At 41.2% G+C, this 25883-nt stretch overlaps 1 protein-coding gene across 1 annotated transcript in view; it reads right to left on the minus strand.

Moving 5' to 3' along the window:
- mbtps1 (membrane bound transcription factor peptidase, site 1) overlaps positions 1-25883 on the minus strand; it is an 88346-nt gene that overhangs the window by 56983 nt on the left and 5480 nt on the right. The window contains exons 4-5 of the mRNA NM_001079323.2: positions 23397-23507; positions 22175-22284 (exon numbers count right to left, since the gene is read on the minus strand). Coding sequence (NP_001072791.2) covers positions 22175-22284; positions 23397-23507 — 221 coding nt within the window. The remainder of the gene's footprint in view (positions 1-22174; positions 22285-23396; positions 23508-25883) is intronic.

Genomic DNA, 25883 nt, shown 5'->3' on the forward strand with positions numbered 1-25883 from the left:
GTGCGAGAATGTGGAAGTCACTTTAATCTGTAAACTCCACTGGGGCAGGGACTGATATGAATGATGTATAATCTCTCTAAAGAGCTGATGGAAAAGTTGGCCCTGTAGGAATAATAAGGTTGGTGAGATACAGTGGATATTAAAAGTCTACACACCCCTGATAAAATGTCAGGTTCCTGTGCTGTACAAAAATGAGACAAAGATAAATCATTTCAGAACTTTTTCCACATTTAATGTGACCTATAAACTGTACCACTCAATTGAAAAACAAACTGAAATCTTTTAGGTGGAGGGAAGAAAACCAAAAAAACTAAAATAATGTGGTTGCATAAGTGTACACACCCCTCTTCTAACTGGGAATGTAGCTGTTTTCAGAATTAAGCAATCACATTCAAAATTATGTTAAATAGGAGTCAGCATACACCTGCCATCATTTAAAGTGCCTCTGATTAACCCCATATAAAGTTCAGCTGTTCTAGTTGGTCTTTCCTGACATTTTTTTTAGTCGCCTCCCAAAGCCTTGGTCCACAGAGAGCTTCCAAAGCATCAGAGGGATCTCATTGTTAAAAGATATCAGTCAGGAGAAGGGTGCAAAAGAATTTCCAAGGCATTAGATATGCCATGGAACACAGTGAAGACAGTCATCATCAAGTGGAGAAAATATGGCACAACAGTGACATTACCAAGAACTGGACGTCCCTCCAAAATTGATGAAAAGACGAGAAGAAAACTGGTCAGGGAGGCTACCAAGAGGCCTACAGCAACATTAAAGGAGCTGCAGGAATATCTGGCAAGTACTGGCTGTGTGATACATGTGACAACAATTTCCCATATTCTTTTTATGCCTGGGCTATGGGGTAGGCAAGACGAAAGCCTTTTCTTACAAAGAAAAACATCCAAGCCAGGCTACATTTTGCAAAAACACATCTGACGTCTCCCAAAAGCATGTGAGAAAAGGTGTTATGGTCTGATGAAACCAAGGTTGAACTTTTTGGCCATAATTCCAAAAAATATGTTTGGCGCAAAAACAATACTGCACATCACCAAAATGACACCATACCCACAGTGAAGCATGGTGGTGGCAGCATCATGCTTCATTTTGCCGGGACCGGCACATGTTAAAGTTCAGCTTTTCCACTCTACTGTGCATGCGCGCGCACGTGAAGCAGGAGGGAGGAAGTGCTGCAGCTACCCCGAACAGGGGCAAAAGCCCGGGGTAAAAGGTAGGCGATTTAAGTCACTTGGGGGTGCCTAATATTTTGGCACCCCCAAGTGACTTTGCCTTTCCTTGTCCTTTAAAGAGCAAGAATGATGTCTTGGTATGAGTTGGGTAACTAGAGCCAACCTAAACAGGACTATAGTGTTTGCTCAGGGTTTAGACCAGGATTTAGTTTCGTGTGTGCATTTCTCTGCTTTTCAGCAGAGACATTAAGTTCCCTGTAACAAGCCTTTATGCAAACATATAAATGGCCTTTTCAGCTGTCACAAACTAATTAAATTAAAAATGTAAAAACATTAGTAAATATCTAAAAAAAAAAAAAAAAAAAGTCTCTGCAATATAAAGAGAACATGTTAGTACTGAATAGAGACAGGAACAGAATAAAATAAAAAGGTGTCTTATGGATATGGAACCAAATACAGCAAAAATGGAACTATAAAGTTAACAGATTATTAACTCGTTAATTTAATAGATAGTCTTCTGCTATAACAGGCAAAACTACTGTTACATATTCACAGGTGTCTCTTTATTGGACAAGTAATGAATTCTAATCCTAGAATTACAAATCCAATCTTCATACAGATGGAAGGCAGGGAACCATAATAAACCTATGAAATAGGACAGGTATATACAAATGAAGTTCCTTAACCGGGTATACCTTACACCACACAGGCTTTCCAAGATGTTCCCCCACACCCCAGATACCTGCATAAAATGTGACCGAGATACAGGCTCATATATGCATGTGTTCTGGAGCTGTCCAGCTGTGCAGAACTTTTGGAGAGAAATCATTAACTATATCTCAGATACCCTAAGCTTTCCCCGGATTCTGTCACCAATTGTTTGTCTACTGGGAGTGGCAGAGGACCTCCAGCTTCTCTACTATGCCAAAAAAGGCATTCTTTTACAATGGAAATCCTTGCCCCCCCCCAAACCTACCATTCTGGAGAACTCTAGTCAACAACACCCTTACCAACCAGAAGCTGACCTACCTCGCATGGGGTTGTCCTAAAAAAGTTCATGCAATATGGGGCCCCTGGTTGATCTTCCATGAAACCCCAGAAAACTCCATAGACAGCATACCACAACAATGAAGACAAACTGGTTCCAATCTCCCCAGTTCTACACTCTGCCTCTCTTCCCCCTTCCTTACTCTTTCACCCTGCTTCCCCTCTGATTTTTGTTCTTTTTTTGCACTTTTATGAAAAATGCAAAAAATAAAAACTTAAAAAAACAAAACCTTATGAAATAGACAATGTGTATTTAATAAAAGACCTGAGGTTTCAGAAGTGTAATAATATGGTAAATTACTAAAGGCAATAATGCTCTAGGAACAAATAGCTCTTCATAACAGGGGATAACATTAAACTGGCAGGTACAACAATATAACCTACATGCAAATTGTTTTTGTAAAACAAAAGTTATTCCGTCAGTGTTTTGCTATAGATTAAAACATGCATCTTATTTCACAAGATACAAGGTTCTGAGAGAAATCGAGAAAACCAGAAATGTGGCTACCTTTTAATGGGGTAGCAGATTGTCTGAGAAACAGAAACAGCAGGTATCCTGCGAAAATTTTATAATACTTATTACTGTAGTTTAAAAGCTGGAATACATGAGGGCTGAGTGTGCACAGTGAAGTCATGGAAACACACATCAGGGACCTAGAAGGTAGAAAATGCAGATAGGAAAGAGAAAAACAACAGAGACCAGTGTAAGATGGAAATTAGGCTATGATATGTATATTTGTCTAGCTAAAAATATTAAAAAAAATAACCTGGGGCATATTTATTAAGGGGTCTAAAGACAATTTATTTCTGAAAAAGGCTCTTACGGGCAGGCCTGGACTGGCAATCTGTCAATTCACACAAATGAGGCACTTCTGTAAGATGTATTAGACCAGTGCTGTCCAACTGGCAGCCAGCAGGCCGTATGCGGCCCGTGACCCCCCCTCTGTGTGGCCCCCACCTGTCTGGCTGCTTTGATGGCTTTCCTTTGTGTAAGCCTTAAATGTTATCAGTACTGTGATTAACTGGCCCCCTGCATTGCTCACACCTCAGATTCAGGCTGTAACCCCCCTGTATTGTTTAAAAATGTAATCCCTTGTGTTGTTCACACCTTTTAATCGCCACATTGTTCACCCCTGCAGTGTTCACACCTCAGGCTCAGGCTGTAATCACCCGCATTGTTCACCTGGTCACACCTCAAACATTGTAAGTACTGCCTGGACTATGCTGCCTGTGTGTATGGAACACAGGGAACATAAGGTAGGCAGATTATGGCACATAGACATCATAGGGAAGGGAGGGTATGGCACAAACAGGTAGGGCAGGCAGAGTATGGCACACACAGGCAGCATAGGGCAGGCAGAGTATGGCACACATAGGCAGGGTAGGCAGAGTATGGCACACACAGGCAGGGTATGACAGGCAGAGCATGGCACACACAGGCAGCTAAGGGCAGGCAGAGTATGGCACACACAGGCAGCATAGGGCAGGTAGAGTATGGCACACACAGGTAGGGTAGGGCAGGCAGAGTATGGCACACACACACAGGCAGGGTAGGGCAGGCAGAGTATGGCACACACAAGCAGCATAGGGCAGGCAGAGTATGGAACATACAGGCAGGGTAGGGCAGGAAGAGTATGGCACACACAGTCAGGGTAGGGCAGGCAGAGTATGGCACACACAGGCAGCATAGGACAGGCAGAGTATGGAACACACAGGCAGGGTAGGGCAGGCAGAGTGGTGCCTGTGTGTGTCATACTCTGCCTGCCCTATGCTGCCTGTGGGAGGTGAACCTGGCAGGGGTTAGTTGTGGGTTTGTTAGCAGTTGAAAATAGCCATTAAATGGTCCCTAAGGTGTGTAATTATGTGCTGGGGGTTGCTGTGCTATCCACAGGGGAGGAGGAGGCATATGGATTTAAGGGGATATCTTAATATGACATAATGTAATTCTTTCACATATGAATGATGGTTGATATTCCCGCATTTGGGATTTTGCTGTGCTACGACCACTGTGATGAAATAGGCATGGTTTGAAGTGGGTGTGGTTTAAAAAAGGGGAGTGGTCAAAACTGGCTTACATTAGTGGCCCTCGACCATGTATGCTAGAGAAATTCCGGCCCTCGGCACCGCAGAATTTGGACAGCACTGCCTTAGACAGTTCACTATTTATTGGGCTGGTGGGGGGCTGTTTGGGCTTGTCTGTACCTAAAATGCATTAAATTGCTTAAAAGAGAAGGAAAGGCTAATAAAGAGTTAATCTCAAGCTGTAGGCATACCTTCAGTTGTTTCAGTAGTGCCCTTAAGTCTCCCCATATTTACCTCTTATACTGGTTTTTGGTTGTATTATTGTATGTAATTACATTTTGATGTATAATACTTTCCACTGGAAAGCTATGTTGAATATGTTGGCACTTAATAGATATGTTCTAATAATAAGTTATGGGAGGGGGGGCGGAGCTAGGATGTGAACGAGAGACAACGTGTGGTGCTATATCTCCAGCTCCTTGAAACATTCTGTGCCAAATATCTTTAAAATAACTACATACGTGCAATTGTACAACTGTTGTCTCAAAAAGAACATCTTCCAAAAACACAGGAAAGACAAAAGCAGAGAGCGGCAAGAAATTTTTCACTAAAACATTCACATGGTGGCGCCGCAACAACTGACTCTGCAGCAAGTACTACAACATATAACAACCCTGCATCTCCGCACTCAGATGACACTACAAGAAAAATCACCAGAACCTACCCCAGTCTCTAATGGTGACAATAGCCAAATCTAAATCTTTTCTGACTGCCAAAATACAGTGGAAAACAGGCAACGTAGGTCCAATCTCCAAGTGATCAGCCTCCCAGAAGGTTGCCTCACATGGGAGTATTTCTCAAGTGATGGTTTAAAGACAAGCTCGGACCAGAAACTTTTTCTGCACAGTTTGCGATAGATAGAGCGAGCTCACTAGGTTCCAGTGCGCAAGCCTCCTCCTGATGCCCCTCCACTGCTGGTGGTTCTCAAGATGATGAACTTTAAAGATAGAGACGTGGAACTTTGCGCAGTTAGGAACAAAGGAGAAATTATACACAAAAATGTAAGAATCTCACTGTACCCAGATCTCTCCACTATGGTACAAAAAAACAACAAAAAAACACAGCTCCTTCATTGAAGTCCGACGCAGGCTTCAGTCGCAAAAAATTCAATATGCAATGCTTTTTCCAGCAAAACTTTGCATAACAGGAGACTTCACTCTCTTCTTTGATCAACCTGAGGTAGCCATGCAGTGGATAGAGACTCATCAGAATGCTGCTCCGGGGTGCCGTGCCCCTCCACGCAGTGAAGGCAACCCCCTTAGAGGCCTCATGGGTACTGGCTAAAATACACAATGTTAGCATTGGATTTTGAGTATGTTCCACCCTGACTTCTACATGTCAAAATAAAGGTGACCATGGAGGCTTCATGCCCCCCTGGAAGGCAAATCTTACTACTTAACCTATAGATATAGTTGGGGTATATATCTGCAATAATTTTGTACTGACTTCTTTCCTACTACTAAAGCCATAAATACATTGATGGCATAAACTTATTCCATAATCTGTCAAGTTAACTATGCCCATAAGGATACACATAAACTCATTATTAACTCTCTATAGATTCCACTGCATTGTGATAAAAAACGAACGCTACATCTTGATCCATAAAGTTAACGGTTTGCCGTAAAATCAGCATCTACAGTGGAGGAAATAATTATTTGACCCCTCACTGATTTTGTAAGTTTGTCCAATGACAAAGAAATGAAAAGTCTCAGAACAGTATCATTTCAATGGTAGGTTTATTTTAACAGTGGCAGATAGCACATCAAAAGGAAAATCGAAAAAATAACTTTAAATAAAAGATAGCAACTGATTTGCATTTCATTGAGTGAAATAAGTTTTTGAACCCCTACCAACCATTAAGAGTTCTGGCTCCCACAAAGTGGTTAGACACTTCTACTCAATTAGTCAACCTCATTAAGGACACCTGTCTTAACTAGTCACCTGTATAAAAGACACCTGTCCACAGAATCAATCAATCAAGCAGACTCCAAACTCTCCAACATGGGAAAGACCAAAGAGCTGTCCAAGGATGTCAGAGACAAAATTGTAGACCTGCACAAGGCTGGAATGGGCTACAAAACCATTAGCAAGAAGCTGGGAGAGAAGGTGACAACTGTTGGTGCGATTGTTCGAAAATGGAAGGAGCACAAAATGACCATCAATCGACCTCGCTCTGGGGCTCCATGCAAGATCTCACCTCGTGGGGTGTCAATGATTCTGAGAAAGGTGAAAAAGCATCCTAGAACTACACGGGAGGAGTTAGTTAATGACCTCAAATTAGCAGGGACCACAGTCACCAAGAAAACCATTGGAAACACATTACACCGCAATGGATTAAAATCCTGCAGGGCTCGCAAGGTCCCCCTGCTCAAGAAGGCACATGTGCAGGCCCGTCTGAAGTTTGCCAATGAACACCTGAATGATTCTGTGAGTGACTGGGAGAAGGTGCTGTGGTCTGATGAGACCAAAATAGAGCTCTTTGGCATTAACTCAACTCGCTGTGTTTGGAGGAAGAAAAATGCTGCCTATGACCCCCAAAACACCGTCCCCACCGTCAAGCATGGGGGTGGAAACATTTTGCTTTGGGGGTGTTTTTCTGCTAAGGGCACAGGACAACTTATTTGCATTAACGGGAAAATGGACGGAGCCATGTATCGTGAAATCCTGAACGACAACCTCTTTCCCTCTGCCAGGAAACTGAAAATGGGTCGTGGATGGGTGTTCCAGCACGACAATGACCCAAAACATACAGCAAAGGCAACAAAGGAGTGGCTCAAGAAGAAGCACATTAAGGTCATGGAGTGGCCTAGTCAGTCTCCGGACCTTAATCCAATAGAAAACCTATGGAGGGAGCTCAAGCTCAGAGTTGCACAGAGACAGCCTCGAAACCTTAGGGATTTAGAGATGAACTGCAAAGAGGAGTGGACCAACATTCCTCCTAAAATGTGCGCAAACTTGGTCATCAATTACAAGAAACGTTTGACCTCTGTGCTTGCAAACAAGGGTTTTTCCACTAAGTATTAAGTCTTTTTTTGTTAGAGGGTTCAAAAACTTATTTCACTCAATGAAATGCAAATCAGTTGCTATCTTTTATTTAAAGTTATTTTTTCGATTTTCCTTTTGATGTGCTATCTGCCACTGTTAAAATAAACCTACCATTGAAATGATACTGTTCTGAGACTTTTCATTTCTTTGTCATTGGACAAACTTACAAAATCAGTGAGGGGTCAAATAATTATTTCCACTGTATATGCTCCTGAATAACAGCAGACAATGCCAAGTGGAGAAATATAGCAAACCCGCTACAAAAGTTGAGAACCTACCTTTATCTCCACTGTTACAAAGTTATGTGTAAAGGCCCACTTTCATACAGTTATATGTGGACAGGGGTGGAAAGGGGAAAGTTGGGGACCAAAGGTTTTATGTTGGTTTATTTATTTTTTTCTTTTATTATGATAAATCTGTTGTTGCCAATCCATTTTGCATATGTAAGCTGTAGATATATATCAAGCTAGTACATACATTGTGGTTAAATGTCCTCCATAACTATATGCTTCTGGAACAGCACGAACTTCAAACGTGCACAAATCTTAAAGCACATTAAGACACATTCTTCCTTTTTTTGCAAGAAATGTACCTAATGTACGGTAATGGAAGCAAGTTATCTGCCCAGTGCGTTTTCTGACCACTCCCCCCTACTATTGACGATATAGATAAGATTTGGCGGCTCAGCCCCTTCTGGTTAAAACACTCAATGGTTCAGAAATCTATCACTCAAGAATGTAAGGAGTACTGGGAAAACAATACAGATTCTGCTTCCCCAGCCGTGTGCCGGGAAGCCTCTAAAGCTGCACCGTGCGGATCATTAATAGCTGCAATAAATATGGCCAGAAAAGAAACTAAACAATTGATTCAAACAGCCGAATCTGAACTCCAACACGCAGAAAAAGAATTATTGACCAACCATCAGAATCTAGTCACAAGAATTACAGTAAATCTCAAAGAGCCTTAGAGCTAGCTTACTCCTCTCCCTTGTGAGGAAAAAACTGTTGTAAAACTTCCCAATGTTTGTTTGACCACGGCGAGAAAGAGGGCAAAGCCCTAGCCTACTTGGCCAAGACCTATACTCCTTGTACAATGATTCCTAGAATAACTACTGATGGTAGTATTACCACCTCGCTAGGTGAAATAAACACTTTTAAAGAATAATATACTAATCTAGACACATCTCACACAAAAAACCCAAGAAGCTATTAGTCATTACTTAAGTAAACTCCCTAATCCTACACTAGATCAACACCAAAAAGCTTTCCTTAAAAATCCTATTACAATACAGGAAGTTGCTGATGCTCTCCTATTACTCCCTAATAACAAAACACTGGGCCTAGATCGGCTGAGTGGTATAAAATCATGGCCCCAACATACTTCAAATGTACAAGGCAGCTACCACCTTCATTGTACTCATTTAATTGTATTAATTCATAAACCAGGCAAAAATCTGGACCTATGCAACTCATATCGTCCTATTTCATTGATTAACACTGATGCTAAGATACTAGCAAACATTCTGGCCATTATATTGCTTAAAAAAGTTCATTTTCCTGACATTGTTTTCAGGACAAGCTGGGCTTTCTAATGTTTTCTATATTTCTGTGTAATTCCACTTCTGTAACAAGATTTAAGGTTAATACCTTATTCACTAGCCCCTACTCATTACTGGTCAGCAGCAATCCGACCCACACACCGACATGCCCAGTGAAGAGAGGTCCAACAGGACTAGGGCCCACTGGGTTTTTATCCAGTGCCCTGTTGGGCCAGTCCAACCTTGTACCCCAATATCCCAGTTTGGGTGCCAGTGTGTATGTGCTGTTTGCTGATCCCCAAGATGTCTGCTGGGAACAGGTGGGGGCCAATGCTGTCATGCAGCTCTGTAGTTCTGGACATGCTATGGGGGCACAGATAAGTTGGGGCAAATGTCAGTGAAGTGATTAAAGAGGGGGCACTGCTAAAACTAAAAATTTGCCTAGGAGGCTTTACTTTTCCTTTTAATAAAAATGTTTACAATATACTCACACAAAACATTATTATTGCCTCATTGATTAAGCTAAAACTAGCATAACAATGCAAATGTGAGGTGAAAACTTTTTATATATAAATTTTTTTAATCAGTGTTTTACTTGTTTATAAAATGGTAAGGCTTTTTGCACCTATTGTTCTAGGGTTAGACAGAAACTTGTCCCTTAACAATAGGCTGCTAATCCCCATTAATATGTTAATGATCCCCCAATGGGGCCCCTACCTTAGGTGTGAAATGGAGACTGGGGGAAACAAAAAAAAAATAACAGCAGAGCTTAGAATTGGTCTGACAGAGTTACACTGAGCTTTACTACATTTTGAAAATGTCAGGAAAAAATGTCGTTAAACGTCGTATAAATGTTATTTAAACACCAAATTCACAAAAGTGTCTATAAACTGTCTTTCTTTCACCAAAACGGAAAAGTGGTGGTTGAGTCGGAATTTAGGCGGATTTCTGTTTGTGAATCTGGAGAAAGTGTTTTCCACCACTTTTACTCCAAAAAGGGCTATCTCCACTTTTGTGAATTCCCCCCTAAGAGTCAGCTTCCTGATTGGCTCAGATTCACATTCCTAAGGGGGGGGGGGAGGGAGTTCTTAGCATTCTTGAGGGAGGGGGGAGCAGGAAAGAGCAGAAAGCAAAGAGCTGCGTTTATCTGGCAGAGGTAAACAGACACAACTAATCTTTTGACAGGGAACTCAGTGCAGCATTTCTGTGAGTGCGTATGGCTGTATTTACATAGACCTTTCTGATAAAGCTTACTTAGTTTTTACCTTTCCTTCTCCTTTAAGGTAATAACAACCCCTATAAACCCAGATCAATCTGGATTTAAGCCAAGTAAATCCACTTCTATAAATCTGAAGACACGGTATACTAATTTACAAATAGAACATGATAACCCTGATTAGCTTATCATTGTATCACTAGATTCTGCTAAAGCATTCGACACTATAGAATGGCCCTTTTTGCGTCATTTTTTGGACTTAAATTTATAACATGGGTAAAACTATATGCTGACCTGATCGCTCAGGTCTGGGTAAACAACTACAAATCCATACCACTTTAACTCCACCGGGGTAACCAACAGGGCTGCCAACTATACCCATTTCATTTGCGTCAGTGATAGAACCACTAGTCATTGCAATTAGACATAAGTTATAAAACTTGTGAAGAGTGCACAGCTTTATAAGCATATGATATCCTGCTGTTTTTCGCAGACCAAGGTTCTTCTCTACAAACTGCTCTATCAATTATACAAGAGTTTGGCTCCTACTCTGGATTAAAAGTTAATTGAGACAAGTCCCTGATTTTAACAGTGGACCACATTCCCAAAGAACTTTGGCCACCAAATATTAAATTACCCTGGACTAACCAAATTAAATACTTTGGAATAATTATAACAGCCTGGGAGTGAGTTTGCTGATAACAATTTGTACCCACTACTACACAAATTCACCTCAACAGTAGCCCTCTGTAAGGGTCTAACCCTGACCATATGGGGGAAAATCAACTTGTTTAACATTTGTATAATTTTTCACAATTCTCCCTTTAAAATACCAAGAATATATTATATTTCAATAAGGTTAATAGCACCCTACTTTCTTATATATGGTCCAGTAAACAACCCAGGATATCATGGAAATCTCTTACAACCTCACTACAATGTGGGGGGCTAGGTCTCCTCAACTTATGGTTCTACTACTTAGCAGCACAACTATCCCATGTACATGATTGGTTCATTCCTAATCCTGAAGACCCCAACATGCTACTACCTTGTTACTAGGCTCCATTGATTTTCTTAATCTTTGCCCCATAAGGAAACTAAAAGACACTAATCCACTGCCCCCAGTACTACCCGCACCCTATGATGCATGGCAGGTGACACTGCGAATTAAAAAATTGTTTCCATATACTCCACTCTGGGGCAATTTTCACCTTTCTCAAATATTAAGGCAAGGAGCCTTTCCAATTAGACAGATATATACAATTAAAACATGCCATTGAGGCACAATTTGGCTCCTACCAGATAGTCTACCATACCTTTATGTTTAAGAATATACTTAGATCAGCTGAACCTCAGAAACTAGGTTCACAATTGTACAGAGCCTGCAAAAACTATTGCCCTCTCCAGTTGACCAAGGTCGCCGCAAATGGCAAACAATGTTGCCTGAGATTGTAGATGATATATGGAAAGAAGCCACAGATTCATTACACAATTTCCTTATCTCGACTAGGGACAAGATCCTCCCTCTTTACTACTTCACACCCATCACATTACACATGATCTTTCCTAATAAACTGCCCTGCAGTCCCCGATGTCAACAACCCTCAGCCAATTTTTACAGGTAAAACAGTCATGTCCACCTGTTAACAAATTTTGGCAAAAAGGTGTTGAATGTCCAGCGATAACTTTGCCTGCCTCAAGTCATCTCTCCAGAAGAGTGCTTATTAGGAGAAATCAATGATTTAGTTCCCCACGCTCATACCAGAATACTTTACCGCACTCTTCTATTTTATGCAAAACATTGTACTACACTGCAGGGATGTGCGGGTCGAGTAAATCTCTGCCCCCACCTGACCCTAACCCACCGTCTCCCTCCATTTATAGACCCACCCCCGCCACACAATAACGTCGCAAAAGGGGTGGTGCTTTCTGGGCGCGTGCCTATAAATAGAGAAGCTGGAAGATAGCTGTCACCAGTATAAGGTTGCCGGCGGCAAGCGGAAGTGTTCAGCCCGAACCCGCCAGCATGTGATGTGCTGAGGTTGGCCCGCACATCACCACTACACTGGCTTCAACCCCCAAACCCCCATCTTTAAACTTATATGAAGCACGTAGCACTCCAAAAAAAATGAGAGCACTGGCGTGAGGTGTTCCCTATATCTACGGAAAAGTAAAATATAAGCTGGATGTATCTGTTTATACTTGTGAACCTAAGATGTATTATATTCACTCAAATGTGGATGCAACATTGATAAATGTAAAGTGTGATATCTGTAATTTTGCCAACTAGTTTTGCAAAAAAGTGTGATATCTGTAATTTTGCCAACTAATTGATAAAAACTTCTGTTCATATATACAGTGGCTTGCAAAAGTATTCGGGCCCCCTTGAACTTTTCCACATTTTGTCACATTACAGCCACAAACATGAATCAATTTTATTGGAATTCCACGTGAAAGACCAATACAAAGTGGTGTACACGTGAGAAGTGGAACGAAAATCATACATGATTCCAAACATTTTTTACAAATAAATAACTGCAAAGTGGGGTGTGCGTAATTATTCAGCCCCCTGAGCCAATACTTTGTAGAACCACCTTTTGCTGCAATTACAGCTGCCAGTCTTTTAGGGTATGTCTCTACCAGCTTTGCACATCTAGAGACTGAAATCCTTGCCCATTCTTCTTTGCAAAACAGCTCCAGCTCAGTCAGATTAGATGGACAGCGTTTGTGAACAGCAGTTTTCAGATCTTGCCACAGATTCTCGATTGGATTTAGATCTGGACTGTGACTGGGCCATTCTAACACATGGATATGTTTTGTTTTAAACCATTCCATTGTTGCCCTGGCTTTATGTTTAGGGTCATTGTCCTGCTGGAAGGTGAACCTCCGCCCCAGTCTCAAGTCTTTTGCAGACTCCAAGAGGTTTTCTTCCAAGATTGCCCTGTATTTGGCTCCATCCATCTTCCCATCAACTCTGACCAGCTTCCCTGTCCCTGCTGAAGAGGAGCCCCCCCAGAGCATGATGCTGCCACCACCATATTTGACAGTGGGGATGGTGTGTTCAGAGTGATGTGCAGTGTTAGTTTTCCGCCACACATAGCGTTTTGCATTTTGGCCAAAAAGTTCCATTTTGGTCTCATCTGACCAGAGCACCTTCTTCCACATGTTTGCTGTGTCCCCCACATGGCTTGTGGCAAACTGCAAACGGGACTTCTTATGGTTTTCTGTTAACAATGGCTTTCTTCTTGCCACTCTTCCATAAAGGCCAACTTTGTGCAGTGCACGACTAATAGTTGTCCTATGGACAGATTCCCCCACCTGAGCTGTAGATCTCTGCAGCTCATCCAGTCACCATGGGCCTCTTGGCTGCATTTCTGATCAGCGCTCTCCTTGTTCGGCCTGTGAGTTTAGGTGGACGGCCTTGTCTTGGTAGGTTTACAGTTGTGCCATACTCCTTCCATTTCTGAATGATCGCTTGAACAGTGCTCCGTGGGATGTTCAAGGCTTTGGAAATCTTTTTGTAGCCTAAGCCTGCTTTAATTTTCTCAATAACTTTATCCCTGACCTGTCTGGTGTGTTCTTTGGACTTCATGGTGTTGTTGCTCCCAATATTCTCTTAGACAACCTCGGAGGCCGTCACAGAGCAGCTGTATTTGTACTGACATTAGATTACACACAGGTGCACTCTATTTAGTCATTAGCACTCATCAGGCAATGTCTATGGGCAACTGACTGCACTCAGACCAAAGGGGGCTGAATAATTACGCACACCCCACTTTGCAGTTATTTATTTGTAAAAAATGTTTGGAATCATGTATGATTTTCGCTCCACTTCTCACGCGTACACCACTTTGTATTGGTCTTTCACGTGGAATTCCAATAAAATTGATTCATGTTTGTGGCTGTAATGTGACAAAATGTGGAAAAGTTCAAGGGGGCCGAATATAGAAGATAACACAAAGCCTCTCCTAAAGCTGTCTAATCTACTGATCAAACTTGCAATCCAAAATATTTCAAAATGCATACAAAACTGGACATACCCTCCTGTGGATCCCAATAGAGGAGATTTGGGTCTATTCTGCTTTCATTAAAAAAAATTACTACACACTTTTTACACCTGGGTGTAAAAGCCCTAAAAGATTTCCAGCTAAGACAAGACTACACATGATACAGGTGCAAATATTAAGGACACAAAGTACACAGGTAGCTAGCTTGCATTAAAATTCTGTATAGGTCGGGGCGCTCGTGAGCCGCCGATCAAGATGGCCGCGCCTTGAGAGTGCTGCGGACCGCCGGGCTATCAAACCCTATAAATCACCTCGCAGAACCACTTAAAAACAGCACTAGGAAGGAGGTCGAGGCTAAGAAGCAAACATATGGCTCACAGACGCCGTAAGAAGGAAAAGAAAGGCGCACAACACACCTCACATCCTGTTACTCGCAGCGTCGCATCTTTCCTCACTAGGCCGCAAACCATGTCAGCACCTACAGCGTCACCACAAATGGAATCCCAGGACGATTCCTGGCTGGGGCCCGACTCTCAACCTAACGCCTCAGGCCTCCCTCAGCGCAATCCTGAGGATGATGTCGCTCTTTTGGACAAGTTTAAAACAATGCTTCAGCACGAACTGGCGACTACAGCAGCATCTATAACAGCGGATATTTCCAAACAAATACAAGATCTGGGCCACAGAACAGACGTCCTGGAACAAAAGGTGGATGACATAACAACCGTTCTGGACGCACACGAGCAGGATATACAGGATCTACAAATGCAATTAAGAGAAGCTATGGATAAGATCGAGGACTCCGACAATCGGTCCCGACGCAACAATCTGCGCATCAGGGGACTCCCCGAAACTGTAACGGATTTACAAGCAGCGATACACGATATCTTTACATCACTAATGCCTAATCTCCCATCTGAAAGATTGGAATGCGACAGGATACACCGAGCTCTACGTCCACAGAGAGAAGGGGACCCCCCACGCGACATAATTTTGAGGCTTCATTACCATCAGACGCAAGTGGCGATTCTCCAAGCTTCCCGAAGAAAAAGCGACCTGGAATATGAGGGACATCAATTCCAGATTTATACCGACCTGGCACCTATTACATTGCAGAAACGCAAACTCCTGGCACCCATCACCAAAATTCTTCAGCATCACAATGTGAGATACAGATGGCTTTTTCCAGTTAAACTGGCGTTTATGTACAACAACCAACAGCACCAGGTTAATTCGGTACAAGCAGGATCTGAATTACTTACCCAATTGGGGTTGATGGAAAAAGCCACAGGGGAACCGGCCCATTTATCACAATTATCCCCAAGAAGAAGGGTCTCTCCCATTTGGGAAAGAGCATCTGGCTCCCCGCGGAAAAGGCTTACATGATATTGTAAGTATCTCATGATGTGCTTGCTATGCTGACAGGAGACAAATTATTCATAATTTCCATATGACTTTAAATATCTTTGCCTCCGGTATAAGGTACATTACACAAACCCCATATGGCCCAGAAGGACAGCTTGAAACATAACAGAAACGTTTACGCCTCGACCCCACAGCTTACTACTCTGAACACTCTCCTATTAAAGGGGTATGCCCTGCGGTCTTCCCACGACTGACCCCCAAGTGCCATCCACCCCGACTTTCCCTTAGTGAAAGTGAGAAAGTCAATGGGTCAAGGCTTGGAAAAATTCCTACGGTTCCTAACCATATCGTTTTATTTTGTTTGGTTTAATAAGTTAATAGTTCCAGTTCAATGGAGGTATATGAATGCTTTATGTATTGTTTGGCTTTATTATGCTAGGATTTTGATGTTGGGGGGACTACTGAGATTATACCCTCCCTCCGGGGTTCTCGAGCTCAACAGTCGCTCATACTATAAGGCTACATCATGAGCTTGAAATTTATATCGCACAATGTCCAAGGGTTTAACTCTCCCATTAAAAGGAAAAAAGCTTTCATATATTACGCTTCTGCTCACGCAGATGTTGTGCTTCTACAGGAAACCCACTTTTCTAAGACGTCATTCCCAAAGTTTCTGCATAAAAAATATTCCCAGGTTTATATGGCCAACAGCGACACTAAGACAAAGGGAGTTGCCATTTGCTTTAAATCTGGCTTAGCGATACAAATCATTGATAAGTATGAGGACCCGGAGGGAAGATTTCTAGCCCTCAAAGTATGGTTTAACGATGTTAAATTTACAGTATTGTCATATTATGCACCTAACACAGCCCAATTCAAATTCTTTGAAATATTGGTGGCGTTTATATCTAACTGGGCAGAGGGAGAACTAATAATGGGAGGTGACTCCAACGTGGTCCTAGATAAACATTGGGATAGACAAGCTATAACCGCCCTAAACAACCTTACCCCAGCCTGTACTGAAGGCCGCAAAGTTAACAAATTATGTGGAACCATGGGATGGTTAGACGTATGGCGAGAACTGCATCCGGGTATCAAACAATATACACATTATTCCACACCGTATAAACTTTATGCTAGAATTGATCATATATGGGTATCTCGTGGGTTAGCATCTTTGCCCCAGTCCTCTAAGATCCTGATATCCCCCTGGTCAGACCATTCCCCAGTATCTTTCAGTATCACGCTACAGAGCATAACGAAAACTTATACCAGATGGCGTATGAATGAACTTCTTATTAAAACCCCAAAATACTTTTCAGAGACCGAATCATTACTTAAAGAATACTTCATCAATAATGTGGGCTCTGTAACGTCCTATGCAACAATCTGGGAAGCACATAAAACAGTAGTTAGAGGATGCTTAATTCAGCAGGGAGCCACTAGGAAAAAACTGCAAAACTGTGAAATTGATCGGCTATCTACGTTACTAGATCAACAGCTGACATCCCAATCCACTAACCCGAAAATAGACCTCTCTAGCCAAATCAATAAGACCAGATTAGAGCTGGACCTCGTTCTCACTACAAAAGCAAAAAATGCAACACAGTGGACACAACAGCGGTTTTATTCTCATTCCAATAAACCAACTAGACTGTTTGCAAGGAGGTTAAGTAATAGGCTTGACTTTACCCCAATAGTCAATCTTAAAACATCAAAGGGTCAGCCCACTAACGCTCTTCCTAAAATCGTTCAAGAATTTCACACATTCTATAAGAAACTATACACAGCCCCAAAAGATATCCCCACACCTCAGCTTAGAGCCTTTTTTAAAACTATCAACACCCCAAAACTTACCGCACCCCAAAAATCCCTTATGGAAAATGTAATAACTGAGGATGAAGTTAAACAAGCTATTAAGACTCTCCAACTTTCCAAGGCCCCAGGCCCCGATGGATTAACGGCTTTATACTATAAGAAATTCGCACACATTCTATCTCCACACCTTACTATAATGTTCAATCAATTGCTAACAGGCGATAACTTCTCGCAACAAACTTTGACAGCTAACATAAGCCCAATCCCGAAACCTAATTCAGATCTGACGGATTGTAAAAATTTTCGCCCAATCTCTGTCTTAAATATAGATATAAAAATCTTAGCGAAAGTCCTAGCAGTGCGGCTAAACAAAATTCTGCCGACTATTATCCATAGGGACCAAGTGGGCTTCATTTGCGGTAGGCAAGCGGCTGATACAATAAGGAGACTCAGTTTACTATCTAACTGGGCCATTCAGACAGGAACCCCATCTATGCTCCTTAAACTAGACATAAGGAAGGCATTCGACTCAGTTGCCTGGCCTTATCTTTATTTTACGCTACAAAAATGGGGATTCGGTCCTAAATTTATCACATGGATAAAAGCCCTATATCATAACCCGATTGGTAGGATCAATATAGGCCCTCAAGTGTCGGACACATTCCCAATCGAACGTGGTACACGGCAAGGCTGCCCCTTATCCCCGTTGCTGTTTGATCTGATCATTGAACCCCTAGCTATCGCAATCCGAAACGACCCAGATATTCACGGCTTCAAACTTGGTGGACAAGAACACGTACTTAGTTTATTTGCTGATGATATCACAGTATTAATTACACGACCCTCCAGGTCACTACCAAACTTGTACAAAATCTTGCAAAAATTTGGAACAATCTCAGGATTGGAGATAAATCCTACGAAAACCGAAGCGCTAAATATAAATCTCCCTCCTGAACAGCTTAAACTATTATCTATAAATTTTGAATTCCAATGGTGTAAGAAATATATCACAGTACTGGGCATAAGGTTCACAGCCCAATATGACCAGCTATATCAGGCCAATTACCCATATATGTACAAAAAATTACAAAAAATGTTAGAGGACTGGGGCAAATATCACATTTCGTGGATCGGGAGAATAAATGCTGTAAAAATGACACTTCTACCTAAACTTCTTTATTTGTTCCGATTACTCCCCATCAACATAATTGAAAAGGATCTTAAGAAATTTGAGACACACATCCTATCTTTTGTCTGGAAAGCAAAGAAACCAAGGGTAAACAAGTCCATACTTTATAGAAAACCATTAGAGGGAGGTCTGGGACTTCCCAACTTAAAAAAATATTACCTTGCCTCACAATTAGCCCAGATACCAACCTTCCATATACAACCAGCCCCACCCTTATGGGTCAACCTAGAGAACTTTATGACACATCCATACTCAGCAGAAGCCCTCTTCTGGTCCCCAGCCCCTTCAAGGCCGCTAACCCTAAGCCCTTGCCTGAAACAAACATTAGCTTTATGGGACAGATATGCTGCATCTTATTCTTGGATCTCGCCTCACACCCCAGTAGCACCCATTATAGGCAATCCTCAATTCATCCCGGGAATACAGGGGAAAACGTTTTCTTGGTGGACTGATAATAAATTTACAAGGATAAAGAACCTGCTATCAGTGAGGGGCCCATATACTATGGCATACCTGATGGAAAATTATAACCTCCCAAGGACAGAGCACTATAGAGCCCTGCAGGTATTACATTGGGCTAAAAAGTGCTGGGGACCTAGCAGCTCTAACCAGACCCCACTTACTTTCTTTGAGAGATGGTGCTCCAATAACTCTATCCCAACCAAAGCTATATCCCTATTATACAACATTATGATCTCTCCCAAAAATCTTATGGAAGTCTCATATATTAAGCAATGGAGTAAAGACCTAGGGACTAATCTCACAGAGGCACAATGGCCCAAACTTTGGGACAACTTGAAACATAGCTCCACTAACACAGTCCTATCGGAGGCGGGATATAAAGTCCTCTTTCGCTGGTACCTAACCCCAGTTAGGCTGGCAAAAATATATCAGGGCTCGAACGAACTATGCTTCAGAGGCTGCTCATCCCCTGGCACTATGGGTCATATTTGGTGGCAATGCCCTAAGGTGGTAAGGTTTTGGGTGAGAGTTTATAATATGGTTTACTCAATACTACATGTGAATTTACGCAAAGACCCATATGAAGCCCTAATGGGTTTACCCACAGCTAATGTTCCCAAGAATAAACAAAAGCTCCTTAACCACATACTATTAGCGGCCAAGCAGACAATAGCAAAGTCCTGGAAGTCCCCAACGGTAAACTTCCTTATGTTTAAAAACAAGGTTGACTGGATATTTATTAACGAAAAATTAACAGGGATAGCTGCAGATAAACTAACAGAGTTTCAGACAGTCTGGAAACCCTGGATCAGTTACAGGTACAACAATTTACTACCTCCCCACATCCTCACACTATGAATAGATACAGCTTGCCAAATAAGACTTTGAACAAGTCCATCTCTGATAATATATCTCCATTATTAAGTTTTCTTTCTTTTATGTGTTATTATTTGTATTGTTGTTTAAGTTAGTTCATATATATATGCACCAGTAACAGAATGTCACAGCTTTATATTACCATAAAAAAAGGATTACTCATTACAAACAGATGAGATACAGAGTTTATTGTTAATAAACGGGATCATTTTGTTGGAACCGGAACTATATGTACAAGGGGCTTCGCCCCAAAAGACAATATATGTACAGATAAAAGTAAAAAACAAATGTTACGGTTAAGATGTTCTTGCAAGATGTAACCATTGATGACACTGTTACATTATAATATGCAATCTATATGTATGTTGAAAAATATTTTTAAAAAATAAAAATGTTAAAAAAAAAAATTCTGTATAGGTCTATAGTGAATTATAGGTATTAACTGGGGGGGGGGGGGAGCTAATTAAAATATGTAAAGGTTATTAAAGCCAGAATCAAAGCAAATCTGTCACGGGGAACATTACTTCCTGGTCAAAATGTATCAATGTATAAGAACATTGGATTAACTTTTTTGTAATCTTAAATGCAGCAACGTTCAAAGATCACTTTGAACTATGTAGAGAGCAATATTAAATGAACTCATTATGATTTTAGTTAAGCAGGAAAAAGAGTACTCAGGTTTTCCATCTAGTTCCCATAACTGTATAGGATTATTAAAAAATATAAGTGATAATAAACCAGATTCCCAGTATATTAATGTATTTCGCTCACCAGATAATTGTACAGTATATGTAACTGCCTCCTAAATCTATTTTAGGCTACTAAATGAATAAAGATCACAGATGTGAAGCTCATATCTAAGATCCACAAGCACCTATGGTCTTGTCCTATTACATCTAGTGCTGGAAGGGTGAAGGTGCCCAGTAATTGCAAAAGTTAGACACAAGCTTTTTATCTGCAATCAAGTATAATCCTATAGGTTGAGTATCACCCCAGTGGCACTCATCCACCCCATAATAAGAGAATATACTTGTTACTTTGTGTAATAACTTATGTATATAGCGGACTATCAAAGTTTCAAGCCGCTGGTCATGATCTTGGCAAAGCAGATAAAAGTGTGCATTTGACTTTCATGATAGCTTCCCTTTAATGTTTACATGTATAATAGCAGAGGTATGGTGATATAAATTATGGGTAAGTTATACAAAAACGCTGCTTTTCTCTTACGTCTATAGGGGGATACAGAAATCACTAGGATTTACCAAAGCAATCCCCAATAATCCAAGGGAGAGAAGGAACAGGTATTAACCCTTAGTCGACCGTGACTACATCCTGAAGAACCTTCCTACTGATGCTAGCCTCAGGGGAAGAAAACACATTAGAGTGATAGAATTTTGCAATGGTATGGACTGAAGTCTATGTAGCTGCTCTGCACAGTTCTGCGGAAGCCTCATTCCTCCACGCTTATGAGACACTTAAAGCCCTGGTCGAAACATAAGACCTGCAAAAGTTCCATGGACACATCATTGCATCCACTTCTTTTGCTTTTGGATCCTACCAGTACATTGAACACCTCTGGTAGAAGCTCCCATTCTCCTGGGTCCAGCCAATTCCGGCTTAGATAGTCAGCCTCCCAGTTCAGGATCCCAGTGTGTCTCTCTCCAGGCGGAGGTACTTAATCAGTTGATCAGTCACTGTGACAGTCGCTGGTCCCATTACTGTTTACTTACCAGGACTACCTTTTTCCTCTCCTGTGGTTCTGTGGTTGCTCTCCCCCTAGAGATTCTCTCTGCGTGACCAGTCCATGCCCCCCCCCATTCCTGGGGGAACACCATTGGGTCTGGGAGGTCTACTTGTAATCAAGTTTGTCAACCCTGGCAGAGGAATTCCGCATTGGTTGGTTGACATCTGGAGTTCAGGTTTGACCCTGTTGTCAATGCTACTCACTGACCAATGTAATCCTTGTGTGGGGTCTGCCTGAAGACCAAAGTCCTACCTCCTATTCAAGGACACTGAAAAAACTGAGTAGGATGGGTTAAGGGTAGTGTATACATGGAAGAAGAAGGAAGAGTTCTTCTTTGTATCAGTGTCCTGCCTCCTGGTGGAAGGAGATTAACCCAGTGGTTCCTGTGTCCCCCAATAGACATAAGAGAAAAAACCCATATCCAGAAAATGCTAGGTCCCAAACATTCCAGATAATCGATCCCATACCTATACTAATTTGTGTGATCATTGTGTAGCAGAATATAATGTTTTACATAGTTATATAACAAATGCTGTGAATAAATACACATTAAATACTTTATGTAAAACACAAACAAAAAATTACAAAAAAAGAAAAGCACCTGGTTATTGGTGAAGACCCGGTATATGTGAAGCTCAGAATCAGGAGCAAATCCCTGGCATTCTCTCATGCTGGCAATGACACCTGCCACAAATGTCCCATGTCCAAGTCCTACCAAAACATGGATACACCACAAGTCAACAAAAGAAGCACTGATGCATTTTATATTAGGTCCTACAATTTTAACATTCTTTTGGATAGGCAATAGAAAATGAATACTTATCCTTTCTTTTTAAGCCTACCAATACTACACACTACTACAACAAAATAATAAAGTTCCATAAATGTGCTGAATTTACTTAAAAAATTAGGCAAGAAAACTGCAAATTGCAACCCCACATCAACCACCCACCCAAGCGCAACGTAAACCAAAAAAGTGCTCCAGCCAGGCTAATAAGTGATACATTGGGGGGAGGCAGGGGGGCACTTCAATGCACAGCTTTTTAACTACTGTTGTGACTACAATAATACACTTTGTTAGAGCTAGTATTCAATAGGAATTCAGCAGCTGACAAACTTATCAGGATCATTTAATTTTAAATGCAAGATTTTTTCTATACATGCAGACCAGAACATTACTACTATTATTAACACTTATTTATAAAACACATATACATTCTACAATAATTGGGTAAATAAACATACAAAACAGCCAACAACCAGTACAAGAGGTAAAGAGGGCCATGCCCAAAAGAGTTTACAAAAGGAGAAGGAATACTGTCATGGGAAAACATGTTTTTTTTTTTTTCAAAATGCATTCGTTAATAGAGCTTCTCCAGCAGAATACTGCATTGAAATTCATTTTTCACATGAGGCTAGCCATATTCTTCACTTCCCAGGGTGCTACAGACATGTGACCTGTGCTACAATCAACTTCCCAAAGGAACAGTGGAAAGGTAGTGAGATATAGCAGCTCCCAGTAAATATCAGAATAGCACTCAATAGTAAGAAATCCAAGTCCAGCTTGGGACTCCTCCAGTTACATGGGAGTAGGAGAAACAAAAGGTTATCTGCAAACAGTTCTAATGTGTATGCTAGCTCCTACTGGAAGCTCAGAATCAGGCACAATTACATTACAACTAAAAAATACATTTGTTGGCTCAAGAATAAGATTTCAAATGGTAGAGTGAATTATTTGCTATGTAAACAGTGCAATGTCTAAATAGAAAAGTACACCATAAAAATCATGACAGTATCCCTTTACGACACATAATATTACCTACCATCATCCAAAGTCTTCTCATTGGTCCAGTTGGTTCTTTCCTTGACATTTTTGAAGTGTGGATGTTTTTCACTTAGCCCAGTGTCAAAAACTGCAACTTTAACATTACTGCCTATAATATAGTAACACAGAACATTAGACACCTGTCCATCAAGTTCAAACTTTTATTTCTATAAAGTAATATTTGCTATAGTTTATACAGGAGCAGTGGCCAGCTCCATGTTGCCGCTCCCACCCTTCACAGTCACAGCCACAGCCACAGGTGATCCTAGTGGGGCCAATAAAAGGGCAACCATTTGGAGGTTTTAGCCTTGAAAGCAAGCAAGTGGTAGGTAAAAGTCAGTCCCATTGTAAAATGAAGCAGTAAAATTCTTAATGAATAAGAGAAGAGAGTTTGTAGTTCTGGCTGGACCAGGTATGACTGACATAGGTAGCCAGCTTAAAGTATATTGCAACAAACAATCCCTGTTTTGCTTGGGGGAAGGGGATTTCTTGGTAGCTTAAAGTGATACTGACACGAAAAAACAACTTTTTAAAATATGAATCTACATAAAAAGTTGCCTATAGGTCGTGTTGATCATTTTTTGCTGATAGGTTTGCTTTTGTAAGTAATTGTTACTTGAAATCCCAAAACCTGACTGTTTTGCCAACCTGACTGTCCCTTCTCAGCCTGTCAGTTATAGCTTCTAATGCTAATGGCCCCCTGCTGGACAAATATGGCCGCCCCCTCATAGAGGAACATGGGGGATCAGATAGGGAATGTAAAAGCTTTGACAAATACTTTTATGGCAAAATTATTAATAGCATGCAAAGACAATGTTATGACAGATGTAAAAAAGGTTTCATTTCTGGTGTCAGTATCTCTTTAATGCACAGAATGTCTTAATGTCAAATATATATATATTGATAACGTGTGAGTGCAGAGGGCAACTTGTTGCTGTCTACATATATTTTTACTATTAATATATTTAAAATCTTTTTGGGGTTAGTGTTAGCCTCTGCCATCTGCTCCTCATTTGCCTTCTGGATTGCTGTTTTACAACATTTGTTATAGTATTTATATTCATTAAATGCAGATTCTATCCCCTCTGATTTGTATGAAACAGGATCATGGCACTACATTATTATCTGCACACAAAGACAAAAAAGCTAAGATCCTGGACCCTGCCTTGGTCACAAACAGGCATCACCTTTAATTTTACACACACCTTTTCCCCATACAAAGTCACAGACAAACACAATTAGGAAATCAATCTGAATCTAGAGGCAGAACAGCAAAACCTGCCATTGATTAGGTGTAGCCATATGTGTGACTGACACAGCTATCATTAATTCCTGGTGTGGCCATAAATACAGGGCAGTGCTACCTATAAAAATAGATAATTATGAGAGGTATTTCTTGATAGTACAAGGGTGCCTGGCTATATTTGTGATTACATTACCACTAAGGGCTCTGGTACACGGGGAGATTAGTCGCCCGCGGCAAAACTCCCTGCTCACGGGCGACTAATCTCCCCGAGTTGCCTTCCCCCTGCCATCCCACCGGCGAATATGTAAGTCGCCGGCGGGATGGCAGACGCGGCGGCGTGATTTCGGGAAATCGCCGAAAAAGACTCGCGAGCAGGGAGTTTTGCCGCGGGCGACTAATCTCCCCGTGTACCTGAGCCCTAAGAGTGAAGACACCTGAAGCTACTAGTAGCAACTACTTTTTCACAGCTACTAAATGCCAAAAAATACCCTGCTGTAGACAATACTGAGAATTGCCTCTTCAGAAACACATGTAGAGACCGTTATCAGTAAATGGTAGCAGCAGTCTATTTTAGTAGCCACGTCAAGTAGCCGCTACTAGTAGCTCCAATATATCTTACCCCTAAATATACAAAACACCTCACATATAAAGTGTAATCTCAGACAAGGTGATCACTGAATAGGTAAAAAATGCTGAGTTATTTTGAGAAATTGTTTTGTAAACAAGCCCAGAAGCCAGCCACATCTTGAAAAAGACACTGAAGGTGATACACAAAGGAAGTTAAAGAATATGACCAAGAAATAATAAAAAATTGGAGGGGGGGTAGATTTTAACACTGGAAGACAGAAGGAGAGTACAAAATATATCACACCCGAGCAGCCCAGAGCATGAAGCTACTGAGTGCTGAAGGGTTAACATATGTATGCACAATTCTAAGAAGGTCTGTGTATGTACTACTTCAGTTGTTATGATTACCTTGACCTACTGTCTCTGTCCAAGTTATTATCTCAGCAAATGTTCAAGGCTAATAAACCAAAATAAGCTTCAGCAGCTACTCAAAATGAATTCCTGTTTTCTGCTAATAACTGCAAGGCATATGTGCCCACCCCATGTTACGTAAGTATAATGGAATATCTTTATCTACATGTATATAATCTGTAGCAAAACCATCAATAAGTTGGATTTGTTAGGAGATTCACTACTTGTCTGTGCCTCTCTGTGCAAGTTCCCGGATCCTTA

This window comes from Xenopus tropicalis, chromosome 4, assembly GCF_000004195.4.
Source record: "Xenopus tropicalis strain Nigerian chromosome 4, UCB_Xtro_10.0, whole genome shotgun sequence".
Lineage (NCBI taxonomy): Eukaryota > Metazoa > Chordata > Amphibia > Anura > Pipidae > Xenopus > Xenopus tropicalis.